The following is a 19,295-nucleotide window of genomic DNA, read 5'->3' on the forward strand; positions in this document are numbered from 1 at the left end:
CATTTCTTTTTCACATTTAGTCACAAAATTTGACACATCCTCTCAGGGGCACACCTCCAGGCTCCTGTGTCACCCACACATGAGGTCGCTATCTTTCTTTCTTAGGCTGTCTCTCACTCCGTTGTACTCCGATTTTTCTGCTTTGTTACAGCCACCCACTCCATTCCTCATTGTCTTTTTCTCTGTAATGTTCTCCCCACCTCCAGCTCTTCTAGTCTGAAGCAGTAGCTATAAGCGTTTTGAAAATGTCAGTGTTTGTTGGGAAGGATAACCAGGAGGACCTTGGCTTCTTACTAAGTCACAAAAAGGTAATGGAAAAATGCATACATGGGATTGATTAATGGGGCCATCTTATCTATTTCAGATAGCCTATGCCCTACGCAGTCTCAAGGTTTAGCAAAGGGAGATCTAACACGGGTGTATGATTCTTAATTGAAGGCATTTTGTTTCTCACCTGACCCGTGTGCTCTGTTTCATCTTTATTAATCAAATACATCAGAAAGAACCTGGAACGAGGAAAAGATAGTATTAGATACTCTGGTCAAGACCCAAGTTCATTCGCATGGATTAACTGTAATCAGGGCTCAGAAAGGCTGTTTGGTCCCACGCTGTCTACAGTGACTTTAAGAATCAGGGAACTGTGGCATAAGGACACACACCATCATTTGTGTCCATCATAGTAGCACACAAGAATCTCGAAATTAGCCACGTGAGGAGAGATGCTTTTTGCCAGCCCTAAACCTTGAGCTAAGATCACTTGCAAGGTAGCATTTTGGCCACCATTTTATTGTTAACAAAATTCTAATAAAACAAATGGTAGCCCAAATTCTTACCATAGAATATTTAACAGGCCATTTGTCATCTCATAAAAATGTAGAACTGAAATGACGTGTGTGTCTCAAGAATATCTGTCATGGAAAAGTTAGAAAGTATTTAATCTCATTGAGTTGCTCTGATTCTTCCTGAAGTCTAGTTTTGTTTTTATCATAGATAGCTGGGGGAAGGCCAATGTAGTTTCAATTGCTTTGTGATCCGTGTCTTAGGTTTGAGTTTGTGACACGTAAGTATCCCAGGGGGCAGGGGCTGAACTCTCAGCTCACATTACATGATCTCAGAGACAGTTTCCAAAGGAACCAGGCTCGTGCCCTTCAGGAAAAGGACGGCGAGGCTGGCGAGATGAGAGAGTAGAAATTCTGTCCTTCTGAGGGTGGAGAGCCTGAGCCCCAGATCTGGAGTTCTGTCAGGGCGATACTGTGTTTAGAGCTTCAGGTCCTGGCCCACAGTAGCAGCTCTAAGTAGGTTTATTGCCTTTCCCCTTCTTGTTTACTGAGAAAGAAAGCAGGATTCATCTCTTTATCCTGTTTGATTCTTAGGGGCTTGGGACATCATTCCTTGCCCAGCACATTTACTTGACAACACCATTTTGGGTGGGAGGCTCAAATATGAGTAAGTTGGGTTCTAAATATGAGTAAGTTGGGTTCTTCCCCCTCAAGCTTGCTCCTAGAGGGGATAGAGACAGGACAGAGACCAGTGTAGCAGTGCCATGGGAAGGCACAGAAGGGGTTCCAACCCAGAGGACAGCATCCTTCCACTGGTCTGTCATCTGCGGGTACTGACGTGGCCATGGGCTCATTCGCCTCCAACTTGACAACACCATTTTGGGTGGGAGGCTCAAACATGAGTAAGTTGGGTTCTTCCCCCTCAAGCTTGCTCCTAGAGGGGATAGAGACAGGACAGAGACCAGTGTAGCAGTGCCATGGGAAGGCACAGAAGGGGTTCCAACCCAGAGGACAGCATCCTTCCACTGGTCTGTCATCTGCGGGTACTGACGTGGCCATGGGCTCATTCGCCTCCATTAGGATGTATATGCTCTCTTAATGGGAATTGAGGATTCAGTACTCATGAGGGAAGGGCACATTAAAGTTATCTTCTTAAAACTCAAGTTTCTGAGGCCAGGCGTGATGGCTCATGCCTCTAATTCCGGCACTTTGGGAAGCTGAGGCCAAGGCAGGTGGATCAGGTCAGGAGTTTGAGACCATCCTGGCCAACATGGTGAAACCCCGTCTCTACTAAAAATACAAAAGTTAGCCCGGCATGGTGGCAGTTGCCTGTAGTCCCAGCTAGTCGGGAGGCTGAGGCAGGAGAATCACTTGAACCCAGGAGGTGGAGGCTGCAGTGAGCCAAGATGACGCCACTGCACTTCAGCCTGGGCGACAGAGAGAGACTGTCTCAATAAATAAAAACAAAACTCATGTTTTTGACTTAAGAAACTCATTCCCTAGCAAAAATGTATATCTTTGTCACTTCTGACAATGCCTTCTCCAAAGGCTGGGCGTGCTCTATCCTAAAGAAAGATGAGGACTCAGCTCTAATCCCAGCACTCTGGGAGGCCAAGGCGGGCGGACTGCTTGGGCTCAGGAGTTCGAGACCAGCCTGGGGAATATGGCAAAACCCCATCTCTACCAAAAAATACCCCAAAAAAAGCTGGTGCTAAATAAGTGGTACGCCTGTCCCAGCTGCTCAGGAGGCTGAGGCGGGAGGATGGCTTGAGCCTGGGAGGTGAAGGTTGCAGTGAGCCGAGATCACACCACTGCACTTGAGCCTGGGCAACAGGGTGAGACCCTATCTTGAAAGAGAAAGGGAGAAAGATGATTCTCTAAGCTACAAAAGAGAGAGAGAAGGGGGAAGAGCTAGGTTAGGAAGCAGAGCCCAGCATTTTATTTTTTTTCTTGTAAATGATCAGTTACAGGGTCTGAGTTATCAGGTAATAAGATCTATATACTCTTCTGTAAAAGTTTTTAAGTTTTATAGGAAGTCCCTAGTACCCAGTAGGTTCAAGTAACTTGTTCTTCAGTGAATGCTTTACCTTAGAAGAAGTAAAACATTTATTAGTTGCCTACTGGGTGGCAGGCATTAGTTCTAGGTGCCGGGATAAAGCAGTATGAAAGGGCCGGGCGTGGTGGCTCACGCCTGTAATCCTAGCACTGGGAGGCTGAGGCAGGCGGATCACCTGAGGTCAGGAGTTCAAGACCAGCCTGGCCAACATGGGGAAACTCCCATCTCTACAAAAATGTAAAAATTAGCTGGGTGTGATGGCGGGCACCTGTAATCCCAGCTCCTCAGCAGGCTGAGGCAGGAGATGCAGTGAGCCAAGATTGCACTCCAACCTGGGCAACAGAGCAAGACACAGTCTCAAAAAAAAAAGTAGTATGAAAACAGACATGCCCAAAAATATCCCAGGTCATGGGGCTTAGCTATTAATGAGAAAGGACAGACATGAGGAGGCCTGAAAACTGACCACAGAATTTAAAAACATGCAGGTTACAGGCCCCTTTGATAAGACCCTGTCTTCAGATGTGGTGGGGAGGAAAGCCTGCCAGTAGGAGGTTCACAGGACAATGAGAAGCGAAAAACTGAAGACAGTGAGCATGGACAGCTGTCCATTTTGCTGAAAGGGAAAAAGAAGTAGGGCTATAGTTGGAAGTAAAAGTGGGGCCACAGATTTTTCTTTGTTTAGGATTTTAAAAAAGCATATTTATATGGTGATAGAAGTCACGTCCAGTAGAGAAAGAGAAATTGCTGGAGGTATGTGTCCTGGATGGAATCCAATCACAGGTTGAGGGGCTGGCCTTTTGCTAGGAGCAGGAATTGTCCACAACACACATCTGTCACACATGGGAGAGGCAGAGTCTATGGACAAAGGTAGAGGTTCATGGGGACTCCTGGAAGTTCTGTTCTGGTTACTCTTTTTCCAGCAGAGACTGAACTATACGACATAATTGGCTTTCTTTATGCTACAACTCCCATCAGTTCTGTTAACCAAGAATACTCACAAGTAGTTGGCTAAGTTGTGCTCTTGTAATGTATGTGTTTCAAAACCATGAGGGGTCGTGTCAAAGTAGTCATTGCCAATCCCACAGATGAAACATTTGGTCTAAGAAAAACAACAGGCAGAAAAGGCATTTGTAGGCATAATACAGGCAGGAGAGAAAACTGTCATGATTCTATCGAATTGAGGGACAATGAAAACTTTCTCATGCTTTTGGCTGTTAGTCACTCACTCAGTGGTACTACACACTTAGCTCCTGGTTAGCTGAGGATACTGCTCCCTCTGATTATGGGACAGTGGAGAAGGCAGCAGAGTGGCACGCCTGGCAGGGGTATGGCAGAGTGCAGAGCACAGGGCACGGTAAACAAACTGTGGTCTTGCTTAGTACTGGCCCTAAGTAATAGTAAAACCTATTGTTTAAAAAATCCATTTGCTTCTGGAGATATTAAAATAGAGCTGGGATTAGTAGTTAGAGGAACATTACCTCCATATCTTCTCGCACTTGTTCCTGCTGGTCTCTTAGCTCTCCGAAAGCATCAATAATAAGACCTGGAATTTTAAATACAAAGACAAAGCAATCTGTGTAGTGGTTCAGGGGTAGAGGAATGATAGAGGGATTGGAAGAAGCTACTTTGTTCTGTTAAAGTGAATTATCAAGCTGAACCACTCAAAGCAAAATTAGAAAAATAATACTCGTGTTTCTAACAATTTCACATTGTTCCTCCTAACTCCACCTTTCTACACTATGTAGTGCTGTTAGCTACTTGCTTCTCCCTTAAATTCATCATCTTTCTCCAATCTTGATAAGCTATTGACTGAAATACCATTCTTTCCCTCCCCTCCCCTGCACTGTCCAGCTCCTCTGCTCCTACCTCCTGCTCTGTGAGGAAAATGAAGAGGACTAGACTAGCCATAGGAGAGATCTCAGAAGCAGAAGTGAGGAGGAAATAATTCAGAGTAGAGGAACAGAAGGAAGGGATTCCTCTGTATGGATGAAACTTATAACTGTGCCTGGGTGTGTCTTTGGCTTTATATATAGCCAAGGCCTCAGGTATAGTAGATGCTAAATTAGCTCTTGCTAAATTAACAAGTAAATGAATTCACACACTTCTTCATAAACCAGTTAAGTCATAGATGCAAGAAAGCAAAAATAACTAGATTAAAACCTGTTCATACTCAACATAATTGGCAATCATACCTTGAATGATGGCCAGCAAGATGACAATGACAAAGAAGAAAAAGGTAATGTCAAAGACAATGCGATACATTTCATAAGGATCACCAGCAGGGTCTTCAATCTCGTCACCAATGCCACCTCCTGCTCTCACTCCCACGTACATGTGGAAAAGGTAACACTAAAGAAGAAAAATAATGGAGATTTAGGCAAAAGTCACAGTTCTGTTTTTAGCAAGATGGTCAGATCATTCATATGATTCGGTCAGATTGTGGCAGCCCTGAGCCAGGAGAGGGGAACTCTTCAGAGGTACCAGTATTCATGCTGCTAGCTGCTGTCCACTGCACCCTCTGGACAGTCTGACATCTACAAAGATGGAAAGACTGTTGTTACATTTTTAAGGCCCATTTAAAAAAAAAAAAACAGTTTTGAACTATTTGATAGAACAGAATTCATTTAAGGTGGGTGTAAGTTAAAAGATCTTTAAGACTTGATGTGTATCGCCTATGCCAGATATTAATTTTTCCTCATTAAGACTGTTAGCCTGGCCTTCAGGCTGTGCTATAAACTGCAAAAAAGGCCCCCTCTTCTTCATCTCTGTTCCCCTTACACCTGGTAGGGCAGGGATTCCTGCAGCAGGAAGGTCAAATATAATGGACCTTTCTGCTCCTCCTGTTCTGCCGGTTTGAGCCAATCTAGGCCCAGACTCACTGAGCAGAGCACCCTCTCTCTCTCCACCTGATGGGATGGGTTAGATGCACAGAGAAAGGATTGTCTTAAACCTGGAAAATCAAAAGCGAGGGGCAGCCTGAAGACGTGCTGGTCATACTAGTACTCTAGGGGCTAGTGCTGCTGTCTCATGACGGTGCTTGGCCCAAGAAAGCACACGGAGAGTTCTTCGTCAAGAAGCGTTTCCTCTTTCACAGAGATGCTCACGGACTGGGCAGTTCACTGTCCCCTGTCCCTGAGACACATGTTCTTTTTTGAAATCTGGTCAAAATAAACTGGAGATGCTGCTGCAGCCAAGCTGGCTTCCTCTGGGCGGTGCCTTTTTTCTCACAAAGGTCTGGCCTGACAGGACTCCCCCTCCCCACCTCCAAACCTCATCCTGCTGCTGTCCTGTTCTTCAGCCGATGGTGGCTGTCCGGAAGGAACCCCTGACTGGCTTGCTGAAAGAAATGAAGTGCTCAATCCCGGCCCATGGGACTTTGCTCTCGGTTCTGAGAGACAACGATCAAAGCTCGACTCCCATGAAATTTAGACACAGGTTTCATTCATCATCATGTCTCATCTGGGCCAGGCACGGTGGCTCACACCTGTACTCCCAGCACTTTGGGAGGCTGAGGTGGGCAGATCACCTGAGGTTGGGAGTTCGAGACCAGCCTGACCAACATGGAGAAACCCCGTCTCTACTAAAAAATACAAAATTAGCCAAGCATGGTGGCGCCTGCCTGTAGTCCCAGCTACTAGGGAGGCTGAGGCAGGAGAATTGCTTGAACCCGGGAGGCGGAGGTTGTGATGAGCCGAGATGGTGCCAGTGCAGTCCAGCCTGGGCAACAAGAGCGAAACTCTGTCTCAAAAAATAATGTCTCATCTTTACCCCAGAAAAAAAATAGATGACTGATGACCGCACTGTGCAGGGTGCTTCCCTTTCCACGGGGCTCAGATGTGTGGTAATGAAACCTACCTCCATCACTTCTGTCTTCCCAGGACACTCCTGTTCGGAGGAAACATCTGTCTTCTACTCTAAATCTCTGCTGTGATCTGTAACTAACTCTACAGCTCTCACTTAGTTCTCCAGAGCACCCCCACGCAGCCCTTCTTCCCAGTGAGGGGGTGGGGTGGCCCGCAGTGGGTGGGCTCTCACCGTCATCATGTCGTCACACTTCATATCAGGCTCGTCATCGTCTTCACTTTTGTTGTAGAACTTGCGGAAGAAGTTGAAAGCCACCACAGTATAGAGATACACCACCACGGCCAGGAGACCCACCGTCAGAACCAACTGGGAATGAGACGACAGAGAAAGGAAAAGGAGTGGGGTCTTCTCTACCTCAAAAGGTTCACAGGAGCCTCTAAGAAAACAAGGAGGAACAGTGAGGACCGGCAAGGAGAGGAAATGGGGAAGGGGTGGAGGGCGGCTAAGAAAGCTATCAGGCCATGAGCAGAGGAGGAAAGATGGGACCACAGGTAAAGAGAAGCGGGCTTACTGGGAGAAAAGAGTAATGATGGGGTGTTAGAAGTCCTGGCCTGCAGTACCTCAGAATGGGACTATATTTGGAGATGGAGATACAGCCTTCGAAGAGGTAAGTAAGTTAAAGAGTGAAGCTGTTAAGATGGGCCCACAGCCAATCTCACTAGCATCCTTAGAAGAAAAGGAGTTGGGGACACAGAGAGCGAGGCTAGACACAGGCACACGTGAAGGGACGGTGAGGGGAAGCAGCAGCGAGAGGGTGGCTGTCCACAGCCACGTGGAGGCCCCCGAGGAGACCAACCCTGCTGGCACTGTGACACTGGACTTAACCGCCTCCAGAACTGTGGAAAAGACATGTCGTTTAACAAAATACCAGTCTGTAGTACTTCGTTCTGGCAGCCCAAACAGACTAATGTATAGGGTATTAGATCGGGCATAAGTAAAATATAAAGGAACTTAAGTATTGAATAGTGAAGGTGCTATGAGGAGGGTGTATGTGTTTTGTTGTTGTTCATACAGAGCTAGCTCTTACCTGAGGCTTCATAATGCAGCTTCTACTCTAATTTGCTTCTTAAAAAACCACAGGCCGGGCACGTTGGATCACGCCTGTAATCCCAGCACTTTGGGAGGCTGAGGTGGGCAAATCATGAGGTCAGGAGATCGAGACCATCCTGGCCAACATGGCGACACCCCATCTCTCCTAAAAATACAAAAATTAGCTGGGCGTGGTGGGTGGGTGCCTGTAATCCCAGCTACTCAGGAGGCTGAGGCAGGAGAATCACTTGAACCCGGGAGTCGGAGGTTGCAGTGAGCCGAGATCGCTACACTGCACTTCAGCCTGGTGGCAGAGCGGAACTCCGTCTCAAAACAAAAACAAACCAAAGGTCCTTTGGACTGGTGGGTATCCCTACCTTATACTGTTTCATAAATAATCATGCACTGGATAATTATCACAACTTTGAAGGCACTGTAAAAATTACGATGGTGGAGCTGAGTCACACCTTTTATTACCGAGAATTCTGCCCAGGCCATTTGCGGCGTCCTAGGGCACGCTTACTTCCAGGCTTTAGGAGTGCGAGTTCAGTGGCTTAAGTGAGGGGTACATGGGACTTGCACATCTGACCTCTCTCAAGGACTAGGCATTGAGCTGGGAGATACGAATATCAACACGATCAGAGCTTTGCCTTCAAGGAGCGACACAAAAGGGAGTGGGCATAAGTGTGAAGATAGCACCAGAGGAAAGGTATTCAGCAGACTCGGGGGAGGAACAGTCACTCAAACCTTGGAGAGCAGACCTCGCAGAAAGCAGTTGGTTTACGAAAAAAGAGAAAGAACTTGATTGAACTTTGCATCAGGGAAGAAAAGGGGTTGAATCTAAGCTCTGCCACTTAGCAGCTGTGTGGTCTTGGGTGAGACATTTGCCTCTCTGAGCCTCAGTTCTCTTATCTGTAAAGTGAGCCTAACATCTACCTTACCAGGTAGTTGTGAGACTGTCACAGTAGCTGGGACAGGGCATGAGCTTGGCACATTTTAACTTCCATCTTGACTTGTACTTAGGAATGAAACGCTAAACAGTTTGAATTTGTACACAAGGAGGAGCCATTAGAAGATTTTAACATGGTTATAGCCATTGCTATATCCAGTCTCATCAATATCTAATCTTCTATATATTGTCAGAGTCAATTCCTTGATTATATATTAACTATATAATATGTATTAACTATATAATAGATATACACACCCATATAAAATGTGTACTGTGTATAAAACAACCATATACATATGTGTGTATCTGAAATCATTGGTTCTTAATTGGATGCAGATATCAGAAATATCTGGGGAGTTTTCTGTGTACGTCTACTTGCTAACCCCCAGGGAATATATCAGATTCATGGAGGAAGGGGTAGACCTTAAAAAGATCTCCAGCCGGGCATGGTGGCTCATACCTGTAAACCCAGCACTTTGGAAGGCCGAGGCAGGTGGATCACCTGAGAACAGGAGTTCGAGACCAGCCTGGCCAACATGATGAAACTAAAAATACAAAAATTAGCTGGGCATAGTGGCATGGTGCCTGTAACCCCAGCTACTTGGGAGGCTGAGACAGGAGAATTGCTTGAACTGGGACCTGGGAGGCGGAGGTTGCAGTGAGCCGAGATCCCATCACTGCACTCCAGCCTGGGCTATAGAGCGAGACTCTGTCTCAAAAAAAAAAAAAGAAAGAAAGAAAAATAGGTCTCCGAGGTTATTCTGATGTGTCCATCACCTCACTCCCTCCCCCTGGTTGATCTAAATATCAGGGGTCACTGAATCAAGGTCTTATGCTTTTTACATGATGGTTGCAGTTATATTTTTAATTGGCTACAGTTCTCCAAAAACAATCACCATTAGTTCAAGTGTTTGGCCAAGGAAAGTACATTATACACCATGACACATTCCTTCCTGTCATACACTGTATACTACCTGTTTTTTTTTCCCTATGCATATAGAGGTTCATTCTGTTCTGCATCAGTAGAAACCAATACCTGTTTGCCATTGTGAGTTACAGATGACAGAATGGTCCTCAGTGTCTTGAAGCCCATTGCGATATCCAGCAGGTGAGCGGCAAAGAAGAAGTTATTGTAGTGGCCCAGGACTGACATGGTTGTATACCAGGCAAGGTAGAGAAAGGACTGGGAATGGAAGAAAGCAGCTTTTTAAGCATTTTTGCCTCATAATGTGCTCATTAAACCATTTTTTCTGATTTTGGGGGACAAACTGAGGATAGAGGGGGTTTAGGTGCTGTGAACTGGCCCAAGAACTGCCAAGTGGGCCCCATCTACCTTAAACCATTGTATAAGTGTTCCCCCAGCACGTAGAAGGCTCTTGGTCTTTGATAAGCAATCCCTGAATCTTTCTGAGCATCCTGCATAGCTTGCTTCTCTGTGGCATCCCTCAACCTGGGGTACAGAATTTTGTTTCTCCAGGTGCAATACTTACGTTGTCAGTAAAAACAACTCCAAGCTTCCAGATATGGTACTTCATGTCTATGGAACTTAGCCTAGAGAAGAACACTGTGATTTTAAAACTTACAAATGTCAAGAGGTAGTTAAGTGCTTAATAAGGGGGAAAAAGTAAGTTTTTTCTTCTCTCAGGTTTAATAACCTAAATATGGCTCTCAGCTTTATCGAGTTGTATGTGTTCCCCATGAGACAAGAGAATGGTTGAATCACATAGCCTGAATTATTTTTTCTTTTTCTTTTTTTTTTTTTTTTTTGAGACGGAGTCTCGCTTTGTCACCCAGGCTGGAATGTAGCGGCGCGATTTCGGCTCACTGCAGCCTCCGCCTCCCAGGTTCAAGCGATTCTCTTGCCTCAGCCTCCCAAGTAGCTGGGACTACAGGTGTGCACCACCACGCCCGGCTAATTTTTTTTGGTATTCTTAGTAGAGAAAGGGGTTTCACTGAGTTGGCCAGGCTGGTCTCGAACTCCTGACCTCGTGATCCGCCCACCTTAGCCTCCCAAAATGCTGGGATGACAGGTGTGAGCCGCTGCGCCAGCCCAACCTGAAAATTTTAATTTGACTTTCTCTTTCAGCTCTATAGGGCACAAAAATGTGTTGGTTTTCAAATTTTTAAAGCAGTGCTCTCCCAATACGTGAGAACCTAGAAGCAACACCTAAGCCAGCCCAGAGCCTGAGAGAACAAAGACATGGTTGTGATTTCTCCCTCAAGCAACTGAAGAGGAATGGAAAAACAAAGGATCTGTTTCAGCTGCTTTGGATTTTAACTCCTAAGTCTTTTGTACCATGACACCAGAGAAGCCGCCTCTGCTTTGGTCTCTTCTACTGGGCTGAAGTCAAGAGCATTTTTGTCCAAACCCAGAAGTTCAGCAATGCGTTCTGCTCCGTAGAGATCTCCATACTTGTTGATCACCTGAAGCAAAGGATGACAGAGTGAGCTCAGGCCACACGCCACCACCAAATATTTTCTAGCTCTGGGCTCTTCAGAGCTTTGCTGCCCTGTGGGCAGTCTTCCAAGGGGTAGATTAAGACATAGTTCAAAACGCAGAAAAAAGAGAAAAGCCAGAGAAGAAAGCAATGAAGACAATTAAATGATAACTGTAAAAAACAACATCTACTATGCAGAAAACCATGAGGATTGTGTTCACTTGTTTAAGGCAGATGAGTGTATGAATGAAGCCAAAAACCTACATATGCTCATATCCAACCCCTTCTGTGACTTACTCTTCTTGAGATATTATCATAAAAGTAGCATCACATTTACTCATGTTTGTATGTGGGGAACTTAAACATAAACCAGTTTTTTGTGAGCACGGAGCTCACCCCCACTAACAAGGCATACCTTTCTCTTTACAAACTTGTCCCAGTAGTTATTAGGAAAAGATCTGAAAAAGAAAACGAAAAAGGTTGGTTCTTCATTCTTAACATCAAGGAAAACACATCAAGAAACTTTTCAGCGTGGGTGCCTGGATCTGGGATCTTTTTGATTTGTGTCCTGCTCACCAAAGAATTCAAGATCTGATTGAAGTTCAGCGTCATCACAGGTCTACTGAGTCACATCTGGTTTCACTACTTTGTATTGGCTTCTGAAACAGAAGGCCACGGGGCAGTTTCTGCCTCAGAATTATGATTTGGAGCCAAGAACTGTGATGACAGAGACAGATGTATGTTTCTAAATCCTTTCCCTAATCCCAGCACACCCGGAAACAAAATGCTACAGAAAACACAGGCATTCCATTCAATGAGTCACAACTTTATGTCAGCTGCTGGGGTAGATAATGGGGATACGGGATGTGGGATGTGGTGGAAAGTGCAGACAAAGTCCCTAACTTCATGGAGTTTCCAGTCTGGGAATCACCTTTAGTTTATTTACATTGGATTTTTTAAACTGAGGGCTTTTCTACTCTATTTTCTATTTCCACGTAATGCCGCAGGGCCTGCTTTCCTCCGGGAGTTGGATCCCTCTTTTTTGGAGGTGGTTCTGTACCATCCCCTAACATCCCCAGAGAGATGATGTTTCTTCTGTCTGTAGCTTCTACCAGCTCCACTGCAAATATTTCTTATTGTTACAGTTAAGAAAGAACTGTCATCTTCAGGAATGTTGGCAAAAACCATTGCAACTATGTTGTTCCTATCCAGACTTACTGAATCCTTCCTGTGGGAGTTCCTTGTAAGGCTGGGTTGCAGCCTAGGAGCCTCTGGCCTTTGGTGCATGCATTCTTACTGTCGTTTCCCTTTATTCGATTCATTCTTTTTGGTTCTGGAACACAACAGCTCCCTATTCTCCAGAGACCACCCAAGTTGGTGATAAGGAAATGAAGACCTCCCACTATTCACTGACCTCTCAGAAGAATGACCCCAGCAAAAGCCACCTCTCCCCCAACAGGGTGGCCGTATTTTTTTCTTTTTTGCTTGTTTTTGGTTTGTTAAAGCAGTTTCTTTGTCTTAAACATTTAAATGCCACTTGAAAGCAAAAACAAATGCTGGTGTTACAGAGTAAACTGCTAATATTTTATCTCTGGGGGATGAAAATAAGTCTTTTGACTTTCTTCCTTGTACATTGCTACTTGATATTTTATGCACTGCATTTAAATGGAAAATAAAACAAATAAAAATCAAGCCATGCTCTCTCTGCCACACTGATACCGCCTTTCTCTTAAATCATTTATACAAATGGTCTGTAACATACAACTCAGCCTGGTCGTATTTTGTTCTAAGCACAAGATTCCACAAGTGATACTGAGGGGCCAAGGACCACAGGCTCTGGGCATGACCCTTTCACAGACACGGTCTCACCTTCATCTGAGCATTCGGACTTTCTCGTCCCCTGACTAGGTACGCACACTCCTTGAAGGTAGAAAACAGATTTTTCCTTGTTACTAGTCCTTAAAATGTGGCATAGAGAACAGACCTTCAGAAGGAAAGTGAATAAATAAAGAGTACATCTATACGTGAATGTTCAGGGAAGAAGTACAAGATGCTCAACGCATTTAGTAATCAGGGAAATGTACAACGAGATGCCATTATACACCCACTAACTAGATCAGCGAAATTATTGGCCAGTAAGTGCCAGCAAAGAAGTAGAGAAGTAGAAACTAATATAGTACTGTTTGGAGTATAAATTGGAACAAACATTTTGCATGTCCTACTATTCGGCAATTTCTCTCCTGGGTATATACGCTAGAGAAATTCTTCGACTTGTGTATCAGGTATAAGAATGTTCACTGTAGCACTGTTTATAAAAGCCAGAAACCTTAGAAAACAAGTTGAAATATTTACCGTCAGGAAAATAGATAAATGTGATAATATACATCATGGAAAATGCTACAGCTTTGAAAATGAACAAACTATAGCTACATACATCAACACAGGTGAGTTTCCAAACATAATGCTAAAAAAATTCAAGTGATAGTATAATGTATATAGTATAATTCCATTTATATTAAGTTCAAAATAGTCAAAATATATTTAGGGACAAATACCTAAGTGGGAAAACTATAAAGCAGGAGAATGAATATCACTAACATCACTGATTGCTAATTATTTAAGAATTAATATTACTAACCACTAATGGACATCAAAAATGTAGATAGCTGTGGGTTGGGAAGATATGATCAGGGAGGATAATACAGGGGATTTTTAAGTTCTCAGTAATGCTCTATTTTTTAACCTTTTTGGTTTATAATTATACTGTAAAATGTACATATACATTTTATATGTTCTTATTTATGTGTGCTTAACAATATAAAAGTAAAAATTTTAAAAAGAAAGCTCCCATGACATATAGTTAACTGAAAAAAATCAAGTTACAAAACATGAACGTGTACTATGATGCCATTGTGAAAAAAATTAAACAGTGGTCTACCTAAAATTTTAAAAAATAGCTATTTATTGATGCATTCATTTCCTTCTCATGGACGTTTAAGCCACTCTAAGTAAAAAATATTGGCAAATACCTTTGTTGGGACATTTTAGCGTACTTGTCTCATTATCTCCTTAGGATACATTTCTAGAAATTGAACTGCCTTCTTTTTTTTTTTTTTTGAGACTAAGTCTTGCTCTTTCGCCCAGGCTGAAGTGCAGTGGTGTGATCTCAGCCCACTGCAACCTCCACCTCCCAGGTTCAAGTGATTCTGCTTGCCTCAGACTCCCAAGTAGCTCGGATTACAGGCGCCCACCACCACGCCCAGCTGATTTTTTTGTATTTTTAGTAGAGACGGGGTTTCACTGTGTTGGCCAGGCTGGTCTCGAACTTCTGACCTTGTGATCCACCCGCCTCGGCCTCCCAAGGTGCTGGGATTACAGGCATGAACCACTGCGCCCGGCCGAAATTAACCTGCCTTCTTACTGGGACTTTTAGGCCATATCCCCTTGTATAACAAGACATAAGCATTACTGATGATTGCACAAAGCTTACCAAATGATTTAATACTGTCTAAGACTTCTGGAATGTAATGACAAAGCATCAGAAACAGTGCTTTTCCTTGTGTGAGAAGACTGGCAGGAGACCCGCAGGCAGGGACAGGCTTAGGATATAAGGATGTGCCCGTTCACATTTTCCCCCTTCTAAGAGAAGAGCCTTCCTTTTCTGGAGAATATGAAGAAATATGCTTAGTTGGACCTTTGCAGAGCTGCTTCTCAGTTTGCCTGATCATCTTTGGATAGGACACAGTTTTCTTTCCCTGGAGTCAGGGTTGCTGTTTCTTAACATGCCTAGCTTAATTGGCACACCTGAGTTTCAACACAGTCACCTTTGTTTACCTGTTTGACCCTATTTCTTTTCTTTTACCACATTAATTTATCTTGAAAGTATCACTTACTTTGCGAATCAGCTGTCATTGGAGTGTGACATTTGCTAATGGTGATGGCCATGTTTTGGATAGTTAGGGGAAAGGGAATGAGTGACAGCTTAATGCCTACCACGTGCCAGGCATGTGCCAAACATTTGCCACATACCTTCATTGATCCTCTGCGGGATGATATTCTCGTCCCTCTATTACTGACGAAGAAACTAAGGCTAAGAAGGCTTGATTACCTTGTGCAAGTTCACAGACCAATAAGCTTCAGGGCCTTGGTGTTGCCTGCCTGTCAATCAGTGCTCTTCCTTCTTCCCCCCACAGCGCTGCATGCCTACAAGAAGGAAGGCTTGCCTCCACAGGTCTTCACATCCCTACCAGACAGTTCTATTTACCTGCCCATGTAAGTGCCTCTCAATCTTATGTTAAGAGGAGGTCTCTTACCAAGCAGGCTATTTGGTTAAGAAGAGACTTCAGGCCAGGCGCGGTGGCTCAAGCCTGTAATCCCAGCACTTTGGGAGGCTGAGGTGGGCGGATCACGAGGTCAGGAGATCGAGACAATCCTGGCTAACACGGTGAAACCCCATCTCTACTGAAAATACAAAAAAATTAGCCGGGCGTGGTGGCGGGCGCCTGTAGTCCCAGCTACTTGGGAGGCTGAGGCAGGCGAATGGCGTGAACCCGGGAGGCAGAGCTTACAGTGAGCTGAGATCGTGCCACTGCACTCCAGCCTAGGTGACAGAGGGAGACTCCGTCTCAAGAAAAAAAAAAAAAAAAAAAAAAGAAGAAGACTTAAGAGATGGCACAGTTATAGCAGTGCTGTGCCATGGAAGGCTATGGAAAAGCTGAAGCTGATCAACTGGATCTCTAGACTCCTTGGCCACTTAAGCCCTGGAAACACTGTGTGACTCGAACACGGAAAACTAGTTTAAGCAATATTGTACTGGACTGTCTGGTCTAAATCAAATATACGCAGTACCTTCCGATAATATCTTCTGTCCCTGTTAAACTAATAGAAGTCTATATAAGTATTTGATAGGCAGGAAGTGGCTTTATTGAAGAGGCAAGGGAGAAAAGTCCCAGAAACCCAAAGAAAGTTTGTATTAACCAGTTTTAAGGCCAGGAGGAAAGCGTTACTCTATTTACAGTAGAGACTCCATCTCCTTTTTAGGTTGAGGTAGAGGGACACTCACGGTGTGTTGATCACCAAGCGGTCCCACTGCCCCTTGATGTCATCTTCAGATGGCTGTTCGGTGATATATAGGCCATCGAACTCCAGCTTCCTGGCGATTTCTTTTTCCCTTTTGAATACCACCAAAGGCACCTACGAGTGGGAAGACAATGGTTACTCAGAGCAGGCTTTGTGATTAAAGCACGTGCTCCCAGGTATTTGTCACAAATTAACCTTCCAACTTCAGAGCAGCAATCTCCTTATAGTGGAATTATTAGGGCGCCTAGTTGTGGGATCAAAGCCCAGTGAATCTCTTTGGCTAAATACCCCTACCTCTTTAAACCTGATCTAATTTGGGTCGCCCTTTAAGTTTTCAGTTAGATAGCTAATATGCATACAAACTAGACTCCCTGACCGATGCTAGCGTGCAGGCCATGCCTAGATGAGCCCCAGGGCTGAATGAGTTAGGACTCCTAAGACTCCTCGGCTGGAGGTGAACCAAGATTTAGAAAGGACAAAAACCATTCTACAGGATGGATGCCACAGGAATAGGATGAAATGTTCCAACTCCCTTTAATGTACAAGGCCATATTTATCTCCTGGCTTTGAAGGTGAGTTCACGAAACATGGTTTCATAGTTAGAATGAGAGGATTCAGTCTTTCTGTATTCAAGTTTTCTTCCTGAGATTCTGTCCGTAAAGAGCTCCTTCCAGGTAGTGGCATACTTGTTTCCTACTATCACTCTCCATTTTTTTATAATTGGAACTTTTATTTTAGACTAGACATAGTGGTATGGCTATAAGGACCTACTGCCAAAGGGGAACCCAGAAAGGGATTGGAAAATAATCCACTTGCCCCAGCCATCACTAAGTGCACACACACTCCAAGCATGGGACAGTTAATGAGGCCAGAGGATATTGCTGAAATCCTAGGAAATGAGAAGTCACAACTGACACAGCTCCTCCAGCCAGAAAAGCTTAATTCAGACAGAGCTAGGGCGTCTCATCTCGTCATCTCAGCTGAGATGCCACTGGCTACCTGGCAACATCCCTGACACCTTCATCTCCAAACCCATGATATGCATGTACCCCACATCGCTTTTGTCCAAAACAAAAGAACGCAATTCAGATAGTGATTTGTAAAGAGTTACCTCTTGCCCTGTGTTTCTTTAGAATAATGAAATAACACTGATAACATGAAAAACTCATGATAGGAAGGTGACCAAGGCTAGCAGCCACTGCACACTGTGAGGACCTGATGATGACTGTTAGTGCACAGATGATGTGGGAGGTGAGGCAAAGCTCAGCGACCACCTAATGCCTGCTGTGCTCTGAATGACTCTGAAGAACAGCAGCAATATCAAGTTGCAGAGGGGTGCTCATCTCTGGGATTCCAAACATTCCCCTTCAATCTTCTAGAAGTTTGTATACTCTCATAAGCAGAACTTCCACATTCTTTACTTGCTAAATAGTGTTTCTTTTTTGTTTTCTCCAGGTCACAGTATAATCTGTACTCCATCTAATAAGCTGAATTCTAGGATCACAAACTAAGGAGCAGCAGCGAACATGCTTGAGGGTTTACTATGTGTTCTGAGTACATTTACACATACTACCACATTTAATCCCCCCAGCAACTTTAGCAACAATACTCTTTTTTTTTTTAAGATCGATTTTTATTTCTCTTTTATTATATAAATTACCAATAAAATCCTGACCTGGGAATCAAAAATTTAATATAACCTCAGTTTAACACCATTAAATAAGCTAACTCACAGAGTAATACTGGAATGTTACCCAAATAATAAAGCAGGCAAATGGCCAATTATTACATTCCCTATTTCAAAAAAGAGGCATTAAGCATTCATGTCATAAGTTTATTGACAAACATATCTAGTATGCCATATGAGTTAGAGTTTGATCCATTTCCAGAGGCTGCATCTCTTAAAATGCTCGTCATAGCTGTTAAATGGATGAACTGAAACATCCTTATGTTTTAAGCAGTTGGGGTCTTACTAGAAGGAAGGGTGTAGCAAATACAGATCCAAAGTACAAACACATCTTAGCTAGTAAAGTCCACTTGTTTTCCACTGAAAATGGCAAATTCTTCCCAGGGCCCTCCTCATAGTGGCTCCTACAGACCACAGAGGTTGTGAACCTCCGGACACTCTGGCCCAACATAGCGCTGCTGGAAGCTCTGCGAAAGGCGCAGACCGAGGATGGATGAAATGGCGGCACCTCACCAAGACCTTGTTTTCACGACCTTGTTCCGCCGTGCTCAAGGACCAAAAGGAAAGATGGGAAAATAATAATACTCATTTTTACGGGTGAGAAGATAGAGGACTGGGAGTTTAAGTGGCAGAGTTGTGAGTTCAACCCAGGCAGCCTGGCTCCAGAATTTGCACTTTCATAGTTGCAATGGAGTCCTTAGTGTAGCCCAGGGCAAAGGTCTCTTCGGCAGGGCAGCTGGACTTCCTACAGGACACTACAGTTCACTGGGGGAAGACAGGACCACGATATAGGAAAATACTTCCTGGACTCTTCCCAGTCCAGGAGGAAGATGGCTTGCTGTACTTAAGGAGACTTCCTACTCAAGAGAAGGAAGAAAAAATGTAATGAGAAAAGCAGTGAGAAAAACACAATTACGATGTAGCAGAACTAGAACTGGACTTGGGACACCAAAAACTGAATGACTGAAGATTGACATAACTGTAGTGGTTCTGAATATGGCCCCAAGGAACCATGCCTCCTGGAATTCATGCCTTTGTGTAGCGCCTCTCCCCTCTACCATGCAGCAGTGAATCTGGGATGGCCACGTGACTTGCCTTAAACCACAGAATGCAATGGAAATGACACTGTGCCAGTTCTGGGCCTAAGACTCAGGAAGGCTTAGCAGCTTCCACCTCCAAGCTCTTTTTGGAAACCCAAGCCATCATGCAAGAAGTCTAGCTACCCTACTGGACAGAGCATGTGGAAAGGCCACATGGAGAAGGAGATGCTCTGAATCTACAGGGAGAGAAAGAGGGAGCGAGAGAGAGGCCCAGCTACCCCAGCTGAGCCCATCCTTCCAGTTGTCCGCCAGTGGAGCTGCCAGGCATGGGAATGTGCCATCTTGGCCATTCCAGCCCAGCTGAGCTTGCA

The 19,295-nt window shown here is 44.4% G+C and overlaps 2 protein-coding genes across 3 annotated transcripts in view; both read right to left on the reverse strand.

The window, feature by feature from the left end:
- Window positions 1-19,295, reverse strand: part of RYR3 (ryanodine receptor 3) — a 407,410-nt gene that overhangs the window by 1,391 nt on the left and 386,724 nt on the right. For both annotated transcript variants that reach the window (XM_030930996.1, XM_030930995.1), the window contains 10 exons: window positions 16,181-16,311; window positions 11,534-11,576; window positions 10,977-11,104; window positions 10,171-10,231; window positions 9,717-9,863; window positions 6,871-7,005; window positions 5,028-5,184; window positions 4,314-4,378; window positions 3,834-3,934; window positions 455-506 (listed from right to left, as the gene is read on the reverse strand). In XM_030930996.1, coding sequence (XP_030786856.1) covers window positions 455-506; window positions 3,834-3,934; window positions 4,314-4,378; window positions 5,028-5,184; window positions 6,871-7,005; window positions 9,717-9,863; window positions 10,171-10,231; window positions 10,977-11,104; window positions 11,534-11,576; window positions 16,181-16,311 — 1,020 coding nt within the window. The remainder of the gene's footprint in view (window positions 1-454; window positions 507-3,833; window positions 3,935-4,313; window positions 4,379-5,027; window positions 5,185-6,870; window positions 7,006-9,716; window positions 9,864-10,170; window positions 10,232-10,976; window positions 11,105-11,533; window positions 11,577-16,180; window positions 16,312-19,295) is intronic.
- LOC115897625 (cytochrome c oxidase subunit 7C, mitochondrial-like) lies at window positions 18,144-18,335 on the reverse strand. The gene has a single exon (XM_030931000.1). It carries the CDS (start codon window positions 18,333-18,335, stop codon window positions 18,144-18,146), a length of 192 nt encoding a protein of 63 aa, XP_030786860.1.

Source organism: Rhinopithecus roxellana, chromosome 5 (genome assembly GCF_007565055.1).
Source record: "Rhinopithecus roxellana isolate Shanxi Qingling chromosome 5, ASM756505v1, whole genome shotgun sequence".
In the NCBI taxonomy this organism is placed as follows: domain Eukaryota; kingdom Metazoa; phylum Chordata; class Mammalia; order Primates; family Cercopithecidae; genus Rhinopithecus; species Rhinopithecus roxellana.